An 18075-nucleotide genomic window follows, 5' to 3' on the forward strand; every position below is an offset into this window, starting at 1 on the left:
TGAAAGTGTCCCTGTTAGACTCATCCACTGCCTTACTGAGCATCGGTTCCTTCTCAGCATGCTCAGGATGCACTATAGGGCTTGGTTGATCCTTGGGGCCGACGGAAAAGCCCGAAAAGCTCGACTCTGAATCTCCATACCCAGGTAAACAATGGTCTGGGATGGGACGAGCTGGGACTTCTCTAAATTGACCAGGAGGCCCAGTTCCTTGGTCAGATCCATAGTCCATCTGAGATTCTCCAGACAGCGACGACTTGTGGGAGCTCTTAAAAGCCAGTCGTCTAAATAGAGGGAGGCTCTGATGTCTGCCAAGTGAAGGAATTTCGCAATATTCCTCATCAGTCGCGTAAACACAAGAGGTGCCGTGCTTAGGCCAAAGCACAGGGCTTGGAACTGGTACACAACCTTTCCATAGACAAATCTCAGGAAAGGTTGGGAGTCTGGATGGATGGGGACGTGAAAGTATGCGTCTTTCAGGTCTAACGAGACCATCCAGGCCTCCTGCCTGACCGCTGCTAGGACCGACTTCGTCGTCTCCATCGTGAACGTCTGCTTGGTGACATAAGCATTGAGCGCACTGACGTCCAGCACCGGTCTCCAACCTCCTGTCTTCTTGGCTACCAGGAAGAGACGGTTGTAAAAGCCCGGGGATTGATGGTCCCGGACTATGACCACTGCCTCCTTTTGTAGCAAGAGCGACACCTCTTGTTGCAACGCTAGCCTCTTGTCCTTCTCCTTGTAGTTGGGAGAGAGGTTGATGGGAGATGTAGCTAGAGGGGGATTGCGGCAGAACGGAATTCTGTATCCCTCCCTCAGCCACTTCACAGACTGAGCGTCTGCACCTCTGCTCTCCCAAGCTTGCCAGAAGGTCTTGAGTCTGGCTCCTACAGCTGTCTGGAGAGGAAGGCAGTCAAAACTTGCCTCTTGTGGACTTGGAACCCTTCTTGGACTTGCCACGGTGACTGTCTGCACGGGTACCTCCTCTGCTGGAGGTTCTGCCACGAAAGGGCGGGATGAACCTGGAAGCAGGTGTATCAACTGCTAGGGGGCGGTAAGGTTTAGTCACGGAAGGTAAGGTCTTAGCCTTACGTGCAGAAGAAGCCATGAGGTCATGCGTATCCTTCTGGAGAAGAGAGGCAGCCATCCCCTTAATTAACTCCTCCGGAAACAGACCCTTGAAAAGAGGAGCAAACAGCAACTCTGACCTCTGGCAAGGGGTGATACCAGCAGATAAGAAGGAGCACAGATGTTCTCTTTTCTTGAGGACCCCTGATACATAAGAAGCCGCAAGCTCGCCAGACCCATCCCGTATTGCCTTGTCCATGCTGGACATGATCAGCATGGCTGAGTCCTTGTCAGAAGGGGCAGTCTTCCTGCTTAAGGCTCCCAGACACCAATCGAGGAAGTTGAATATCTCGAAGGCACGAAAGACTCCCTTTAACATGTGATCAAGATCTGAAGAGGACCAGCAGATCTTCGAACGTCTCATAGCCAACCTGCGGGGAGAGTCAACCAGACTTGAGAAGTCGGCCTGGGCAGAGGCAGGAACCCCCAAGCCAGGTTCCTCTCCCGTGGCATACCAGACGCCCGACTTAGAAGCCAGCTTGGGAGGAGGAAACACAAAAGAGGTCCTTCCCAGTTGCTTCTTGGACTGCAACCAATCCCCCATAACCCTCAAAGCTCTCCTTGATGATCTGGCGAGAACAAGCTTGGTGAAGGCAGGCGCAGTAGACTGCATGCCCAGAGCAAACTCGGAGGGAGGAGAACGAGGGGTTGCAGACACAAAGTGTTCAGGGTACAACTCTCTGAACAAAGCAAGGACTTTGCGGAAGTCTAAGGAGGGTGGCGAAGACTTGTGTCCTTCAACATCAGAATGAGGATCATCTAGATGAGCAGCTTCATCCTCAGAAACCTCCTCACCCGACAGTTGAGTTGTAAGAGGCAAAGGCAGAGCAGCAAGCTGAACGGCTGAATCCTGCAGAACGGGTGCATGCGTACCTGCGGATCCATCATCATGCCTCTGCTGGACAGACTGTGAGCTGGCAACAACAAAAGCAGAGGGCCGGTGTGAGGGAGGGTCTGCGGTGGGCTGAGGAGCATGCGGTGTGGTATGCAGAGCATGCTGTAAGGCATGCGGCTCATGCTGCATGGCATGCGGCTCATGCTGCATGGCATGCGGCTCATGCTGCATGGGATGCGGCTCATGCTGCAAGGTATGCGGCTCATGCTGCATGGCATGCGGCTCATGCTGCATGGGATGAGGCTCATGCTGCATGGTATGAGGCTCATGCTGCATGGAATGCGGCTCATGCTGCATGGTATGCGGAGCATGCTGTAAGGTCTGCAGAGCATGCTGCATGGACTGAGGAGAATGCCGCATAGTGCTGGAACCCGGCAACTCCCGATGCGGCAGCTCACGCATGTAAGCAGAAGGTGCAGCACGAACATGCGTCTGGCAGTGAGGACTGCGCAACGGTGGAGGAGCTCTCACAGGAGGAGGGGTGTTAACCTTCTCTGCCTGATACTCCTGCATAAAAGCCACAAGCTGAGACTGCATAGTCTGCAGCATGGACCACTTAGGGTCTACTGTGGTTGGAGCAGAGGCCTGTTGAGGGACCACTCTACCTCTCTTGGGAGGTGTGCAGTCATCAGATGACTGCGGCGAGTCCGAACTGACCCAGTGGCTACACCTGGGCCGTTGGACTAGCTCGGAAGGGACTTTACGCTTGAGCGGTCGTGAGACCTTAGTCCACCGTTTCCTCCTGGAAACCTCTTCCACAGACGAGGAATGTAAGGGCTCATTCGTCTGGGAGTGGAAGGGACGATCCTTAGCAGATACGTCCGCAACCACTGAGGATACATCTGTGCGCCGATCAAGGCCTGCCGAACCCTTTGGTCCTTCGACATTGCTTCTCCCCTGGGCTTGGGAGCTTGCAAGAGGTCCCGGACTGGGAGGACGACTGGCACGCACAGATGCATCCTCATGCGCAACACTGACACTGACACTATGCACAGCACTAGCACTAACACTTCCCACTGCACTCTTCGCTTTCAGCTCTCTGACATCTGCCAAGAGCTGATTGCGGTCACTAACCAACGACTCCACCTTATCACCGAGAGCCTGAATGGCACGCAACATATCAGCCATTGCAGGCTGAGCAATCGTAGCAGGTTCGGGGGTCACCACCACAGGGGAACGAAAAGGTTGAGGGGCATGGGGAGAGGAAATATCCAAAGAGCGAGAAGAACTCCTCCTATCTCTCTCCTTCTCTAACCTACGAGTATATCTGAGGAATTCATTAAAATCGAATTCCGAAAGCCCAGCACATTCCCCACATCGATCTTCCAATTGACAGGATTTTCCCCTACAATTGGAACATACGGTGTGAGGATCAACAGAGGCCTTCGGAAGACGCCTATTACAAGTCCTAACACTACATCGCCTGTATTTAGGAACTTGGGAATGGTCAGACATCTTGAATTTAGAAGTAGTCAAAGGGGGAATTCCAAAGTAAAGCAAAGATCGTTAACCAATGAATCAAATTAATACCAAAAGCTTGCTAAGCTAAGGCTAAAGCTTCCTGTAAAGCGAAGGCTAAATTTCAGAGCAAATACTTCACCAAATCGTGAACAAAAGACTCCAAAATCAACAGCGTATCCATGTAGGTCTTGCCGGTGGCACGACAGAGGAAAAATTGAGGTCTTGTTGACAAGAAGTACTGGAGTACCTGACCACAGATGGCGCTGGTGAGTACACCCCTACCTGTATAGCGATCGCTGGCGTATCCCGACCGTAGATTTCTGTCGGGCAACGGAGTTGACAGCTACATGATCATCGGGTAAGATTAATATTGAAAACTAATTATTGATCAAATAAAGAATTCTCTAGAAATTTCACTAGCTGGAAAATTTTCTGTTGTGTGACTCTAGATCTAATTAGTTTACAGCTAACTCAACTTTCAGTGAGATGTTTTTGTCAAGTTTCTCATCAGCAACAACTATATCATTTTGTAATCCATGCAACAGTCATTACCAAAATATTGCTTCATTACAAAATATCAACAAAATATGAGAAAATAGATAAATACTGCATAAATATCTGCTTGGATACCATTAGTTGGCATGTTTGCAAGGCGAATTATCAACTGACCACCAAAGCAAAACCAAATATCTCGTTACCTTTATATATTGAATTAAGTATTCACAATAAGTACGACAAATTTGTAAATAATATGTAGTTTTCCCTAACTCATAAAAACCGAGAGTTATTTATAATGGATATTCTTTCAAAGAGCTAGAAGGTAGCCAATTAGACTTTTGGTGCGAGGTGGCAACCCAACCCAGAGACTGAGTAGGAGTTAGCTAGAGATACCAGCCACCTGTATATATACTCACGGAGTGGTGAACTCGTCACTTTTTTCTTTGCAGGCAGGACTCATTGTGGGACAGTTGATGGCGGGACAATTTGTATAAATAACTCCAGGTTTGTATTAGCTAGGGAAAAATACAAATTATCTACAAATTTGTCATTTGTTCACCAAACTAAGAAACCTTACATTATTTGTAATAGATGACTCACCTTTAGGTGGGTATATAAATACACCTGCTGTTATAGTCATTGACCCGGATTTGGCTAGTACAGTATTAGACTGTAATCGTGGGAAACCTTGCCACCTCGCTTATCAATAGAAAAGAGAATGATAGCAGCCTGAGCAAATTGGATGAGATACAACTTATGAATGTCTAGGTAAGAATGTTCTAAACAGAAATCTTACATATAAAATAGAACTTTCCTAATGTTTCCTTCGCAGAAAACATTGGGGACGTGCATGAGTACTTTCATTCAGCCCAGACTTAACTCAATTAACCAATGATTTCAATCAATTGCTACCCGCCCAATAAGGAGCCCAAGGTACTTTAAACCACATGTTGAGCGGCCACCACAGGACCGATAGAAAACATATCAAGTCTCCTGTGGGTCACGACTTATAGAAAGTGTGCTGTGAACATAGTTTGACATTTCCAAACAGCTGGTTGTAAAACTTGCAACACAGAGAAATTGCGTTTGAATGCAAGGGATGTACAGATACCCCTGACATCATGAGCTCTAGGTCTGCTAGCTGGAGAATGTTCAAGATTGATAGCCCGGTCAATGACCTTGCATATACAAACAAACAGAATTTTTTGTGATCCTCCTTTTAGTTCTACCCAACCACCAATGTTAGTCGAGGTTGGATTGCTGCTGTATGTTTAAGGCAGTACTTCAAACTCCTTACTGGACATTGTAACAATTGATGTGGATCATTGGTTACAGAACATAGACACTTATTCTCTTAGCCGACGCTAAAGCAAGTGGGAACGCAATCTTCAAAGTGACATTACAGTCTGTTGCATGGCGTAATGGTTCGTAGCGAGGTCCTTACAAGAACCTCAAAATGGGCACCACGTTCCAAGGAGGAGGTCTTATCTCCGACTAGGGGAAAGAGATATCAAAACTCCATACGAGTAAAGAAAGTTCCAATGAAGAAGAAAGGTCCACCCCATTCAGCTTAAGGCTGAGCCTTTCACCGCTGAAACTGAAAGGTGTTTTTCCTCCCGAAGATAAATAAAAAACTCCGCTATTAAAGGTATAAAGGCTACTCATGAATGGCAAGGGACAGTGACATTGCCCTATCAACCAGGAAAATGGCCTAGAGACTGACCATATATACATATGATCAGTGCCCAAGGCCCCTCTCCACCCAAGCTAAGACCAAGGAGGATCAGGCAATGGCTGCTGATGACTCAGCAGATAGACCTGTAGGCTACCCCAAACACCCCATCCTAAGCTCACAAGGATGGTGGTTACAGCAACCAAAAGAACTAACAAGTTTGAGCGGGACTCAAACCCCAGTCTGGCATTCACCAGTCAGGGACGACGCCATCCACAAAAGACATTCCATTTTGCCTGGTATACTGAGGCAGAGGACTGTCATAAGTGACCAGACATTTGTTTCGGAGCTTGTTGTGAAAAACCTCTCTGAGTAAGATGCTGGATATTCTCCAGCCGTGAAGACATAGAAACGGAACCGTCCTGTGAAAGATGTTCGTGTGTGGTTGTTTCAGTAGATCATTTCAGTAGATCAGGTCGTGGGGGTAGTTCTATCGGGAGAGCTATGAGAAGATGCAGAAGGTCTGGGCCCCACTCTGCCTAAAGCCAAAGCGAAGCTATGAGGGTCATCAGTAGATTGTTGAAAATCCTGATTCTGTTGAGTAATTCTCCTCATCAGACAGAACAGGGGAAAGGCGTACACTTCGATGTTGTCCCACCATTGTTGGAATGCATCTTGCCATAGAGCAAGATTGGGAACAGTACAACGGAAGCATGTAGTTCAGGGATGTTGCAAACAGGTTTCACTGTCGGGAACCACACAAAGTCAGGACTTTGTTCAGTATCAGATGATTTAAAGACCATTCGGAACCCACTATCTGAGTGGCCCTGCTCAGGTTGTCCGCAAGCACATTCCCCTTGCCCGGAATGAAGCAAGCCGATTAGGACACCGAATGATCTTCCGACCATTGAAGAATCTCTACTGCAACATGGCATAGGGGCAGTGAAAAGAAATTTCCTCCTGTTGTCGCTCATCAACGCACCTAAGTGACCCGCCACTAACTGATGGAACTTCTGAAGAGCTAGAAAGGCTGCTATCATCTCCAAGAGATTTATGTGCTGGTACCCTTCGGACTCGGAACAAAGACCCGAAACCGTTTGTTGAAGTAAGTGAGCTCCCAAACCTACCTTTGATGCGTCTGAGAAGAGCAACAAGTCCGGAAGGGGAACTAGGAGATCTTAGCCTTTGCAGAGGTTGTTTTCTGTCACCCACCAAAGAAGAGCCGTCACTTGGTTCGGTGATATGTGGACCAGGATGTCTTGGGAATCTGAGTATTGATTCCAAAATGTTTTCAAATTAGGGATCTTATCCTGAGACGGCTGTTGGGAACTAGTCGGATCAAGGTTTTGCCACTTCCTATAGTCTGAGAATTCTGTCTTCTGATGGAAAGACTTGCTGAAGTTTGGTGTCTATAACCATGCCAGATAAACCAGTCTCTGAGATGAAAGCAGAGAAAACTACCGGAGATTTATCAAGATCCCCAGATCCTGACAAAACTCCAGAAGCTTGTCTCAGTGATGGAGAAGAGTCATATCTGAGTCTGCGAGAATCAGCCAGTCGTCGGGATAACGGAGCAGACGAATACCATTCCTGTGAGCCCAAGATGACAACAGGGAGAAGACTTGAGGAACTGTCAAGAGACCGAAATAGAGAACTTTGAACTGGTAAGGAATATTCTCGCGTACAAACCTGAGATACTTCCTTAAAGATGGATGGCTTGGGATCTGGAAATATGTGTCTTGGAGATCTAATGTACACATGAAGTTCCTTGGGCGTACTGCCTGAATGACTGTGTCTGCCATCTCCATCCTGAATGGAATTTGCTGGACAAACTTGTTCAGGTGTGAGAGATCTATGACTGGTCTCCAGCCAGCAGACGCCTTTTTCTCAAGAAAGAGTCTACTGCAGAAGCATGGAGACCCATTGAGGACCACTTGAAGAGCGCCCTTCTGCAGCATAGTCTGAGCCTCAGCCCGAAATGCCAGTTCCTTTACGGACCCCTTTGTACAGGAACTTAGCGGAATCGCATTACGAGTCATAGGAGGGCGATTGCGTGAATGGGACGCAATAACCAAAAGTGATCACAGCAATCATCCACGGATCGGCCCCATGATGCTGCCACCTCAGCCAGAGGGATTGCAGGCATCCTCCCACGGGTGGTTGATAGGGGGGGTTGCCCTCCCTAGCAGGAGCGGCTACCTCAGCCACCCCTCTACCTCTTTTCTTCCTTCAAAAGGGTTTAAGAGCCTCTCTGATCTTTGGCTTGAAAGGGGTGTTTAGACACCATAGGAGGTGCGGAGGACCTGGGAGTCAATGGGTTAATGGTGTTCTGCAGACTTCTGGAAGGCTGCAGAGGCCTACCGTAGGACCACGATGTGATGGCCTTGTGAAGGAGAGTGTCATTAGAAGATTTTCTCCAACGATCAGCCGCCCTCCTTTTCAGGAGAGAAAAAAAGAGGAACCCTCAAGCGTAGAGTTTCTCAGGCGTGAAATCTCCACCTTCGGCATCTGTTTATGGAAACGACCCATTATAGTATCCTGAAGTTTAAGGATGGCTACAAGGCTCGTCGTCAGCAGGAGGCAGTACAGAGGGTGAAAGGAGAACCTTGCAAATGCCCAGGGAGAAGTTGGCAACAGGCAAAGAATCCCTCTCAGCCCCACGTTGAAGCCGACGTAGAAGAGCTTCCTTCGAAGGGGAAGAAGAAATCCCCAAGGATGGCCAAGCTTGCAAAACATCTGAAATAGAGAAGGGCATCTTAAGAGGCAAAAGAAGATGGTTCTTTAGGGGAAGCAACAAATCCCCTAAGTTCGTGAGATCACCAAGGAGTTAAAGGGACTATGGTCCTACTCGGTCGTTCCCTGGAGGAAGACGGTCAAGGAAGAGCTTCGGAATGAGGTGTAGGAAAGCACAAAAGACAGGAAACTCGCGATAGCTTCGTCAGAGTTAAGACTCTAAGTGAGAGCGATTGTGCTTAGCCTTCCTCTTCCTGCGTCGCCCAAAATTTTACACTGGGGGGGCAGATCACCCCCTACACTCGTCACAAGGTGAGTCTTGCTTGCAACGACGCCCCCTACAGGTCAGACATAAAGAATGTAGGTCGGTATGTCAACGTAAAACGAGCGCAAAATAACGTTCATCAATGTCTATGGCAACCTGAGGAGGAGAGAGAAGACACAACCGCTTTCTACAAGCCAAAGAGAAAAAGTGATAGTTTATCTCTCTGTGAGTATATATACAGGTGGCTAGTACCCCTAGCTACCCCCTACCCAGTCTCTGAGTAGGGTTGCCAACTCACATATAAAGTCTAACTGGCTACCTTCCAGCTTTGCCGAAAGAATATCCACCATAAATAACGTAAGGTTTGTTAGTTTGGTGAACAATTATTTAATATATATAAATGATAATTGCTGGCATATATTTTTTGTCTGGTTAGTGTGAGTGTGTGAATGCCATCACTGGGGTGTTTGAGGGTTGTCAAACTTCCCGATACAACTTTATCTTTAAGTGTTAAGATGCAGGGTGAATTTTGGGGGTATTTTTCTGGAAAAAGTGCACCTTATGACACGGGAATTATGGTACTTTTGGCGAAGCTGGAAGACTAGTCATGAGACTTTTTGTGACGTGTAACTACCCCACCACAAATTAATGGGGGGTTAGTACCGGCTACCCTGCTGATACACCCATGTTTTATCGTCACTTTTGCTTGCAGGCAGGACTTATCAGGGGATATGTGATGATGGGGCAAACTTGTATAAAAGCTCAAGGTTTGTATTGTTAAGAAAAATGCAAATTACTGCACTGTACTGTACTTTAAATTTGTCATTTGTTTCGACCCTAAATACAAACCCTTTAGTTTTTTATTAGGGAGACTCGGCCCTTTGGTTGATGAAGTCCTTACCAACTGGCTGGCTTTTGACCGGGGGTTTTTCCCACTTCGTGCTATGCACGTATAAGGGGGAAAACCCTGACACCTCACTAAAACCTACATGCAATACCAGGCTTTACCTGCCCGAGAAATCTGTGATTGTGTGATACTAACAGTGTGACTAGTCTAGGTAAGAATTCTCAGAAACGTAGGAGTCTTTGAATCAACCATACACATTACCCATTCCCACCTCACCAGTGGGAATGGGGACGCAACAAGTATATAAAGTAGTCGTCGACTCCCGACCTATGCAACTTATGACTGTTTGACTTTGTGACCATTTTTTCAGGGTGATGACATCACAAGTCTATTAGAAATAGTACGCTAATAGGACAAATATTCCCTTAGAAATAATCCATTTCCTTGTATAAAATTGAATGGATTTATCCAGGTAAATTAGTATTTTTTTATTGATATAGTATACATTTTCAGTAAAAAAAATACATCAAGAAGTTTTAATACCTGTCAAGTTCATATCATTTTTCTGGTGACATCATATTACCAGTGGAAAGCAGGCGGGCAATACAGTGATTTCCTTCTAAAAGGCTAACGATTAGTATTAGTATTCCCATTATCGAAAGTGATGATCTATGACCGACGTCCTCCCCGTAGGATATACCAAGAGAGCCTCCCCCAGCCATTATACTCACAGGGAAGTGCAAGGACCTTCACAAATGAACTATCCAACTCAGGGAAATCTACCTCAGTAGGCTCTGGACAGCAGTCCAAAGCCCTCGAAACATCCAGTCCTTGAGGCAGCAAACTCCAAACACTCAGCTCCACCATGAATACAAAAGTTAATTTTCAAGGAAACAGCCGAGCATGTAATCAGGGTTTATCGAAGGCCCAGGCCAGCCAATGGCAACTGGATGAGATCTCTGGTATAAGACCCAACAGGAACAGGAGTACCTAGTACTTCTCTTTATTATCATTATTAATTGCTAAGCTAAAACCCTAGTTGGAAAAGCAGCATGCTATAAGCCCAGGGGCTCCGACACGGAAAATAGCCCAGTGAGGAAAGGTAACACGGAAAAATAAAATATTCTAAGATCAGTAACATTAAAATAATTATCTCCTACATAAAACTATAAAAACTTGAACAAAACAAGAGGAAGAGAAATAAGAGAAAAGTGTGCCCAAGTGAGCAAGAGAACTCTAACCCAAGACAGGGGAAGATCATGGTATAGCGGCTATGGCACTACCCAAGACTAGAGAAAATTGGTTTGATTTTGGAGTGTCCCTCTCCTAGAAGAGCTGGAGTGTACCCCTCCTAGAAGAGCAGCTTACCATGGCTACAGTCTCTTCTACCCTTACCAAGAGATAAGACTACACAGTGTGTGATTAGGCAATTTTGAAAATGAACCTGTCTAGCCAGTCAGAGGACCCCATAACTCTCTAGCAGTAGTATCTCAACGGGTAGTTGGAGATCAAGGCAGAGGGCACATGAGCAAGACCCTACATCTTCCACTCTAGACCAACAAAGCGAGCATGCGCTTGAGAAAGGTTTAGAATGGTACCATTCTCTCTATCAAATCAAGAGACCAAGCTCCCAAAGAGGGAGGAGAAGGTGTCCAATGCCAAGGACAGAGTAAGGGAAATGGAGGTCGCAGAATCTCATCCATCAAACCTGGAAAAGATAGTGTAAGAGGGTGTACACCTGTGTTCCAGCCGAATATAAGTAAAAGCTGGGCTGTAGCCCTGCCCCTATGCTTTCCACCCACCTTGAAAGAGGTGGTCTCACAAGGAGCCTTTTCTCTGCAACTACATCTGGCCTTCCTTGTCTTCCTGAGTCAGAATCAGTTGGAGGATGAGGAGGAAGATGGGGAAGCAGGAGAAGAATAATGCACACGCTTCTTCCTCTTCCTAAGACTAACTCCTGCAGAGCAGTCGGGGTCAGAGTGACCATCAATGGCGATGCTCCCCTGTAGAGAGAAACCACATGGGTTGCTCCAAAAGGAACTACAACACTGGAGCACACTGTCAGAAGGGGAGAAGAAGGCACACTCACAAGGACCAGCAACTCTGTCCCGGAGGCATAACCACTGATACTGAGAGAGAAGAGAACAGAGCCCAGACCCCTTGGCACAAAGGTCGGGGCAACACGCACAAGGGAAGGGGTGGGGAACAGAGGCATCTTGCCAGATGGCTCAGGTACTACCTTACCAGACTTGCCCTTCACCTTTAAAACAAACTACCTAGCTCCCTGACACTGGAAACCACCACACCCTTACTCTGGGTTCACCAGGGAAACTTGGGACAAAATGCACAGAAGATACCAGAGGTGAAGTAGCCTTAGCTACCAAATCCCTCAAAAATTTCATGGGAGGACTACCTGAAAAACTAAAGAAAAGACAGTCTTAGTAAGGCCAGAGTCATCGTCAGCAGTCAACATGGTTAAGATTGAGAAAACCTCAGCCTCCGAAGGAGAGTGACAAACACCAGGGGTTGCCAAAATTCCAGTGAGACCTAAAAACTCGGACAATGTTGACCCAAGTCTTCCAGACACCTGCAGCATACTCCACGGGGACCAAGCCAGGGGTGTAAGGCCAAGCGCAACACCCCTTAAGGAGATAGAAGTGGCAAAAGACTTCCCGAGTCTTCTTGGGCGTTATCCAAACCGACCCTGACAAAATCTTCGCACTCTTCCTTTACTTCAAGGCGAACATCAGCCACTGCACCAGAGGCCATGATTTACACTCGGTAAAAGGCGATAACTACAAACAGTCATGCCGCCTACAAGAGGCACAGAAAGAGTGAGGATCAGCAGCCGGTTTGACTATAAATCAGTTACAGCATTTTTACGGAAAACATGAACTTGTTACTTCCATTCCATCACAACCAAATAATGTTCACTTCCTGAAAAGAGAGAGAAATTAGTAAGTGGTCAAAACGAAAGTGAAGACTATCCGCCAGGAAAGGGAACAGGGCTCCTCGGCTGGCTCCCTACCCAGTTGGATAACCACTCGTTATCCAACTTTTCTCCGATTCCAGCCTGCACCTAAATGATATCCCTAATTAAGGGACGAGGGTTTGAATGCTGCATAGGAACAAACTAAATATAGACCAGAAGGCTTTCTAACAACATAAGAAAGTTATATAAAATAAACTATTACCCAACTGTTTATGGAGATTATTCAAACTATTCTACTTACCCTTTTCTTGAAGTTCTTTCCTTAATCGTGCAACTTCTATTTTCTTTTCAAATGCTTCTTTTGAAGCTCTAAATCTTCTTGATCTTTGCTGATTCATTTTAGCTCTTGGTGCAACCCCATCAATGGCCATGTATAAAAGTTTCCGTGGACGTACAATTGCAAACATTCTATCAATACACTGAAAAATGTAAGTACATCATAATATATATATGCAGTAGACTGATCCTAAATTTTTTTATTTTTACACACTATTCTAAAACATCAATTTCATTAAATGCTTGTAAAAAAAGACAATTTATTAGAAAGAATTTAGGAGAAAATTAAAAATGAAGACTTTGAGCTTCAAGTAAATAAGGTAAGATTTCAAATATTTTCCTCAAATTGTTTTATTTTTTGGGACATCTTGTTTATCCCTATATCCACTCATTTAAATAGCAGTGTACTTGATACTTACTTCAAAGATAGCAACCATCATCTCATCTTCATCCTTAGGTGCAGGTTTATCCTCTGGATGTGTACACGGATGAATGATACCGTTCATGTCCAGATATAAATTATCAAACTCAACTCCATTTGGATTGGGCTTTGTGGCATCAACGGGTACCTTGGTCCCATCGTCTGTTTTGATTTGCTGAAATATAAAGAAATTCAAATACATAAGTTTCATCACAGAGAAGAAATCATAGCTTGGAATTTTGGAAATTCCAATTATTTCATTTTGGCTAGGAGAACATGACAAATTCGGAAATTATTTACATTTTTCCTAATGATACAAACCTTTAGCTATTTATAAGGGGTTGTTACCTTTGGCGAAGCTGCAAGGACGAGCCATTAAAATTTAGCGAGGGTAAACTACTCATCCTGCTAGTTAGCAGGGGGTAGGGGGAGTAACTAGCTATCCCCTCACTGACACACCTGTGACTGAGTTTCACTTTGCCTGGAGGTAGGACTTCAAGGGGGGACAGGGTTGGCGGTAAGTTTGTATATACAGTATAGCTTAAGGTTTGTATCGTTAGGAAAAATACAAATTATTTTCTTATCATTTGTTCTCTAACTGGAATACAAACCTACACAATTTAAAGGGGGTGACTCACCCATTAGTAGGGTGGATGTCCCTGCCAATCTGGCCTTTTGGCTTTATCCGGGGTCTCCTTTTTATGAGTAAGTTAGTACTAAAAATAAGGAGACCCTAACACCTCGCTAAACCTTGCTATGCACGTTCTGCAGCCTATGCAAGCTGTGCGTTGAGATATTAGCAGTGTGACCGTCAAGGTAAAAGTTATTGCGAGTCTGTAGGAAATAACCAAGTTGACCTAGACTTTCCCAATACCCCTTCGCTAGGGTATGGAGACGTAAAAGTATCGACCCAATACTAAGTACACAAGAGAGTATAGTTTAGTAGGTAGTATGATGGCCAGGGCCCAGCCACCCGTTGAGATACTACCGCTAGAGAGTTATGGGGTCCTTTGACTGGCCACACAGTGCTCCATTGGATCCTTCTCTCTAGTTACGGTTTATTTTCCCTTTGCCTACACACACACACCAAATAGTATGGCCTATTCTTTACATATTCTCCTCTGTCCTCATACAGCTGACAGCACTGAGATTACCAGACAATTCTTCTTCACCCAAGGGGTTACTGCACTGTAATTGTTCAGTGGCCACTTTCCTCTTGGCAAGGGTAAAAGGGACTCTTTAGCTATGGTAAGCAGCTCTTCTAGGAGAAGGACACTCCAAAATCAAACCATTGTTCTCTCTACCATGGTTTTCCACTATTTTGGGTTAGAGTTCTCTTGCTTGAGAGTACAATTGGGCACACTATACTATCTTATTTCTATTCCACTTTTGTTAAATTTTCTATAGTTTATATAGGAGATATTTATTTTAATGTTACTGTTCTTAAAATATTTTATTTTTCCTTGTTTCCTTTCCTCACTGGGATATTTTCCCTCTTGGAGCCACTGGGCTTATAGCACACTGCTTTTTCAACTAGGGTTGTAGCTTAGCAATTAATTATAGCAATAATAATAATAATAATAATAGTGGTTGAGGCCAGCTTGTGCAGAGAACCCAGGATGATGAAGAAAAAGAGCCAGTCATTCCATTTCTATTCACAGACTAAAACAGGGTAACAGTGCCCTCAACCTTCTACTACTTGTCCACTAAGGAGTGTGACTTACTAAACCAGCTGTTGCAGCCACCACAGGAACGATATAGAATTCATTGAGTCTCCTCTGGGTTACGTCTGTGAAATTCGTCTGACACTTCCACACCCCTGCTTGTAGAACCAGCGTCACAGAGCGATTTCTTTTGAAGGCCAGGCACATAGCTATACCCCTGACATAGTGAGCTCTGTGCCGACGTGTTGGAGAAGGATCTGGATTCTGAGCGTGATCGATGACTGCGAATCCATGCAGAGATGGTGTTCTTGGTGATCCTCCTCTTGTTCCAGTGCTGACAAAAACCGAAAGCTCCCATGGGCAGACTGCTGCTGTTCTCTTAAGGTAGAACCTCAAGCTTCTTACTAGGCAAAGTAACAGATGATCTGGGTCATCAGTTACGGAGCGGAGACCCGTTATCCGGAAGAGTCGAATCTAGGATCCAACACCACTGGATTCTGAGTCTTGGCAACAAACTACAGGAAGAAGCTGAACGTTACCTCTCCCCTTCCCCTTGAATGGGTGATGTCGTATGAGAGATCATGCAGTTCACCAACTCGTTTGGCCAAGGCCAAGGCAACTAAGAACACCATCTTTCAAATCAGGTGGCGATCTGTTGCCTGGCATAATGGTTCGTAGAGGTCTCACTTCCGACTGAGGACAGGGAAGTTTGTAACTCCCTATAAGTATGGAAAGTTCTAGCGAAGCGAAGTCCATTCTAGCCTTTCACTGTCAAAACTGAAAGCCGCTTTTCCTCCCTCAATTAAATGAAGAACTCCGCTAATGCTGGTATAGTGGCATCGAGTGGAGAGATAACCATTCACGACACCAACCACAGAAGACGCACCACTTTGCCTAGTAGACTGCTGCTGAGGACTTCTGAAAATAACCAGACATCCTCTTCGCAATTGTTGCGAAAATCTTCTCTGAGCAAGGAGATGCTGGATAGTATCCAGGCGTGAAGCCGTCACACAGCTACGATTTTGTAATAGATGTTGACGTGATTGTCTGAGTAGACTGTGTCGTGGAAGGAGTTCTCTTGGAGGCTCCGTCAGGAACTGCAGAATGTCTGGGAACAATTTTGCATGATGCCATAGTGGAGCTATAAGAGTCATTGAGAGTTTGACCAATGTTCTGGCTTTGTTAAGTACCCTTCTCATCAGACAGCACGAAGGAAAGGCGTACACGTCAATGTTGTCCCACCGTTGTTGGAATGCATCTTCCCAGAGATCTTTGGGGTCTGGGACTGGGAAGCATTACAACAGGAGCCTGAAGTTCAGAGAACCTCACAAAGTCAAGAATTTGTTGGCTAGTAGATGATCCAAACACCATTCGGTACCCACTATCTGAGATGCTCTGCTCTGGTTGTCGACAAGCACATTCCTCTTGCCTGGAGCAGGCAGCTAGCAGTACCGAGTGGACTTCGGCCCATCTCAGTATTTCTACTGCTAGATGGGATAGGGGCTGCAAAAAAGTACCTCCTTGCTTTTATATGTAAGCCACTACTGTAGTATTGTCACTCATCACCACCACTGAATGGCCTCCCCAGTACTGAGGAAACTGTTGAAGGGCCAGAAAGACAGGCTTCATCTATCAAGAGATTTATGTGGAGGTACTTTTTGGACTCTGACCAGAGGTCTGAGGTCATGTGGTGCAGCTCATGGGGGCCCCACCCTTCTTTTGATTCATCGGAAATCAGCATCAAGTGCGACGGGAGGACGAGAGGATCTACGCCCCTCCGCAGATTCTTGTTTACCACCCACCACTCGAGGTCCATCCGTTCCTCTGGTCCCATAGGAATCACAATGTCCGAAGGATCAAAAGCCTGATTCCAACTGGACTTTACTCGCCACTAGAGGGATTGAATCCTAAGGCAGCTATTGGGAACTAGACGGGCCAGGGACGATAGGCGTCTGAGGAGACACAGGCGCTTCTGAGCCGATTTCTCTCGTCTGAGAAAAAGTCTTGCAACCTTCTTCAGCCTCATTATCCTGTCGTCTGATGGGAAGGCTTTGTGGAGATTGGTGTCTAAAATCCTTCCCAGCTATACCAGTGGGAAGCAGGGAAGACTTCTCAAGTTTTACTAAGATCCCCAGATCTTGGCAAAGCCTCAGAAGTTTGTCTCAGTGCTGAATAAGGGTTGCCACCGAGTCTGCTAGGATCAGCCAGTAGTCCAGATAACGGAGGAGACGGATGCTAATACTTTGAGCCCAGGATGATACTAGGGGGGGAAAACTCTGGTGAAAACTTGGGTCACTGTGGAAAGACCAAAGCACAGCATCCTGAACTGGTATTTCCTGTTGTCTAGGCTGAATCTTAGATACTTTCTTGAAGACCAGATGGATTGGAATCTGGAAATATGCATCGTTTAGGTCCAGTGTACAGATGAAGTCCTGTGGTCTTACCACTTGTCTGGCTGTGTCTGCCATCTCCATGCTGAGTGAAGACTGTTTGACAAACTTGTTCAGAGCTGAGATGTCGATGACTGGTCTCCAGCCTCCAGAGGCCTTTTTCAGAAGAAAGAGATGACTGAGGAAGCCTGAGGAGTCATTGAGGACCTCCTGGAGAGTGTCCTCCTCCAACATGGTCTGAACTTCTGTCCAAAGGGCCAGCCCCTTTGCCAATCCCATAGCATAGGAGTATTATCATCACTAGATCCTTGGTCAAGGGAGGGAGAGATGACATGAACTGGATGTAATACCCTAAAAGAATCACAGAGACTGCCCAGGGATCAGCCCAGCAGCTTTGTAGGCATCCCCCTACTGGTGGACGAGCAGGGGGATCGCCTATCCTAGCGTTTGCGACCACAGCCACTCCTAGGATGTTTTCTTCCTTGGGAGGACATTGTGCCTTTCTTGTCCTTGGCTGGAAAGGGCTTCAGCGACACCTCTTTCTTCGCTGCCAATTTGCTTGTCGAGGCTTTGGTTTAGTTAGGCTGTAGAGGAGTTGGTGGTCTGTAGGACCAGGATGTTAAGGCCCTATGAAGAAGATAATCATGGTGGGACTTCCTCCACCTTAGGTGGCCTGCATGACGTACCTATGCTCTAACAAAGAGGAACCATACAGAGAGGAGTTCCTGACCCTTGCGATCTCGACATTAGGGACTTGGTGATAGAACCTCTCGGATATAGAGCCCCTGCGTTTGAAGATGGCGTTGGCCCACAAGTTCACCCCTTGGTAGGCCAGG

The 18075-nt window shown here is 46.1% G+C and overlaps 1 protein-coding gene across 2 annotated transcripts in view; it reads right to left on the reverse strand.

The window, feature by feature from the left end:
* Rat1 (5'-3' exoribonuclease 2 Rat1) overlaps nt 1–18075 on the reverse strand; it is a 149385-nt gene that overhangs the window by 121019 nt on the left and 10291 nt on the right. For both annotated transcript variants that reach the window (XM_068360979.1, XM_068360980.1), the window contains exons 2-3: nt 13184–13360; nt 12730–12907 (exon numbers count right to left, since the gene is read on the reverse strand). In XM_068360979.1, the coding sequence (XP_068217080.1) occupies nt 12730–12907; nt 13184–13360 (355 nt within the window). The remainder of the gene's footprint in view (nt 1–12729; nt 12908–13183; nt 13361–18075) is intronic.

Source organism: Palaemon carinicauda, chromosome 37 (assembly GCF_036898095.1).
Source record: "Palaemon carinicauda isolate YSFRI2023 chromosome 37, ASM3689809v2, whole genome shotgun sequence".
In the NCBI taxonomy this organism is placed as follows: Eukaryota; Metazoa; Arthropoda; class Malacostraca; order Decapoda; family Palaemonidae; genus Palaemon; species Palaemon carinicauda.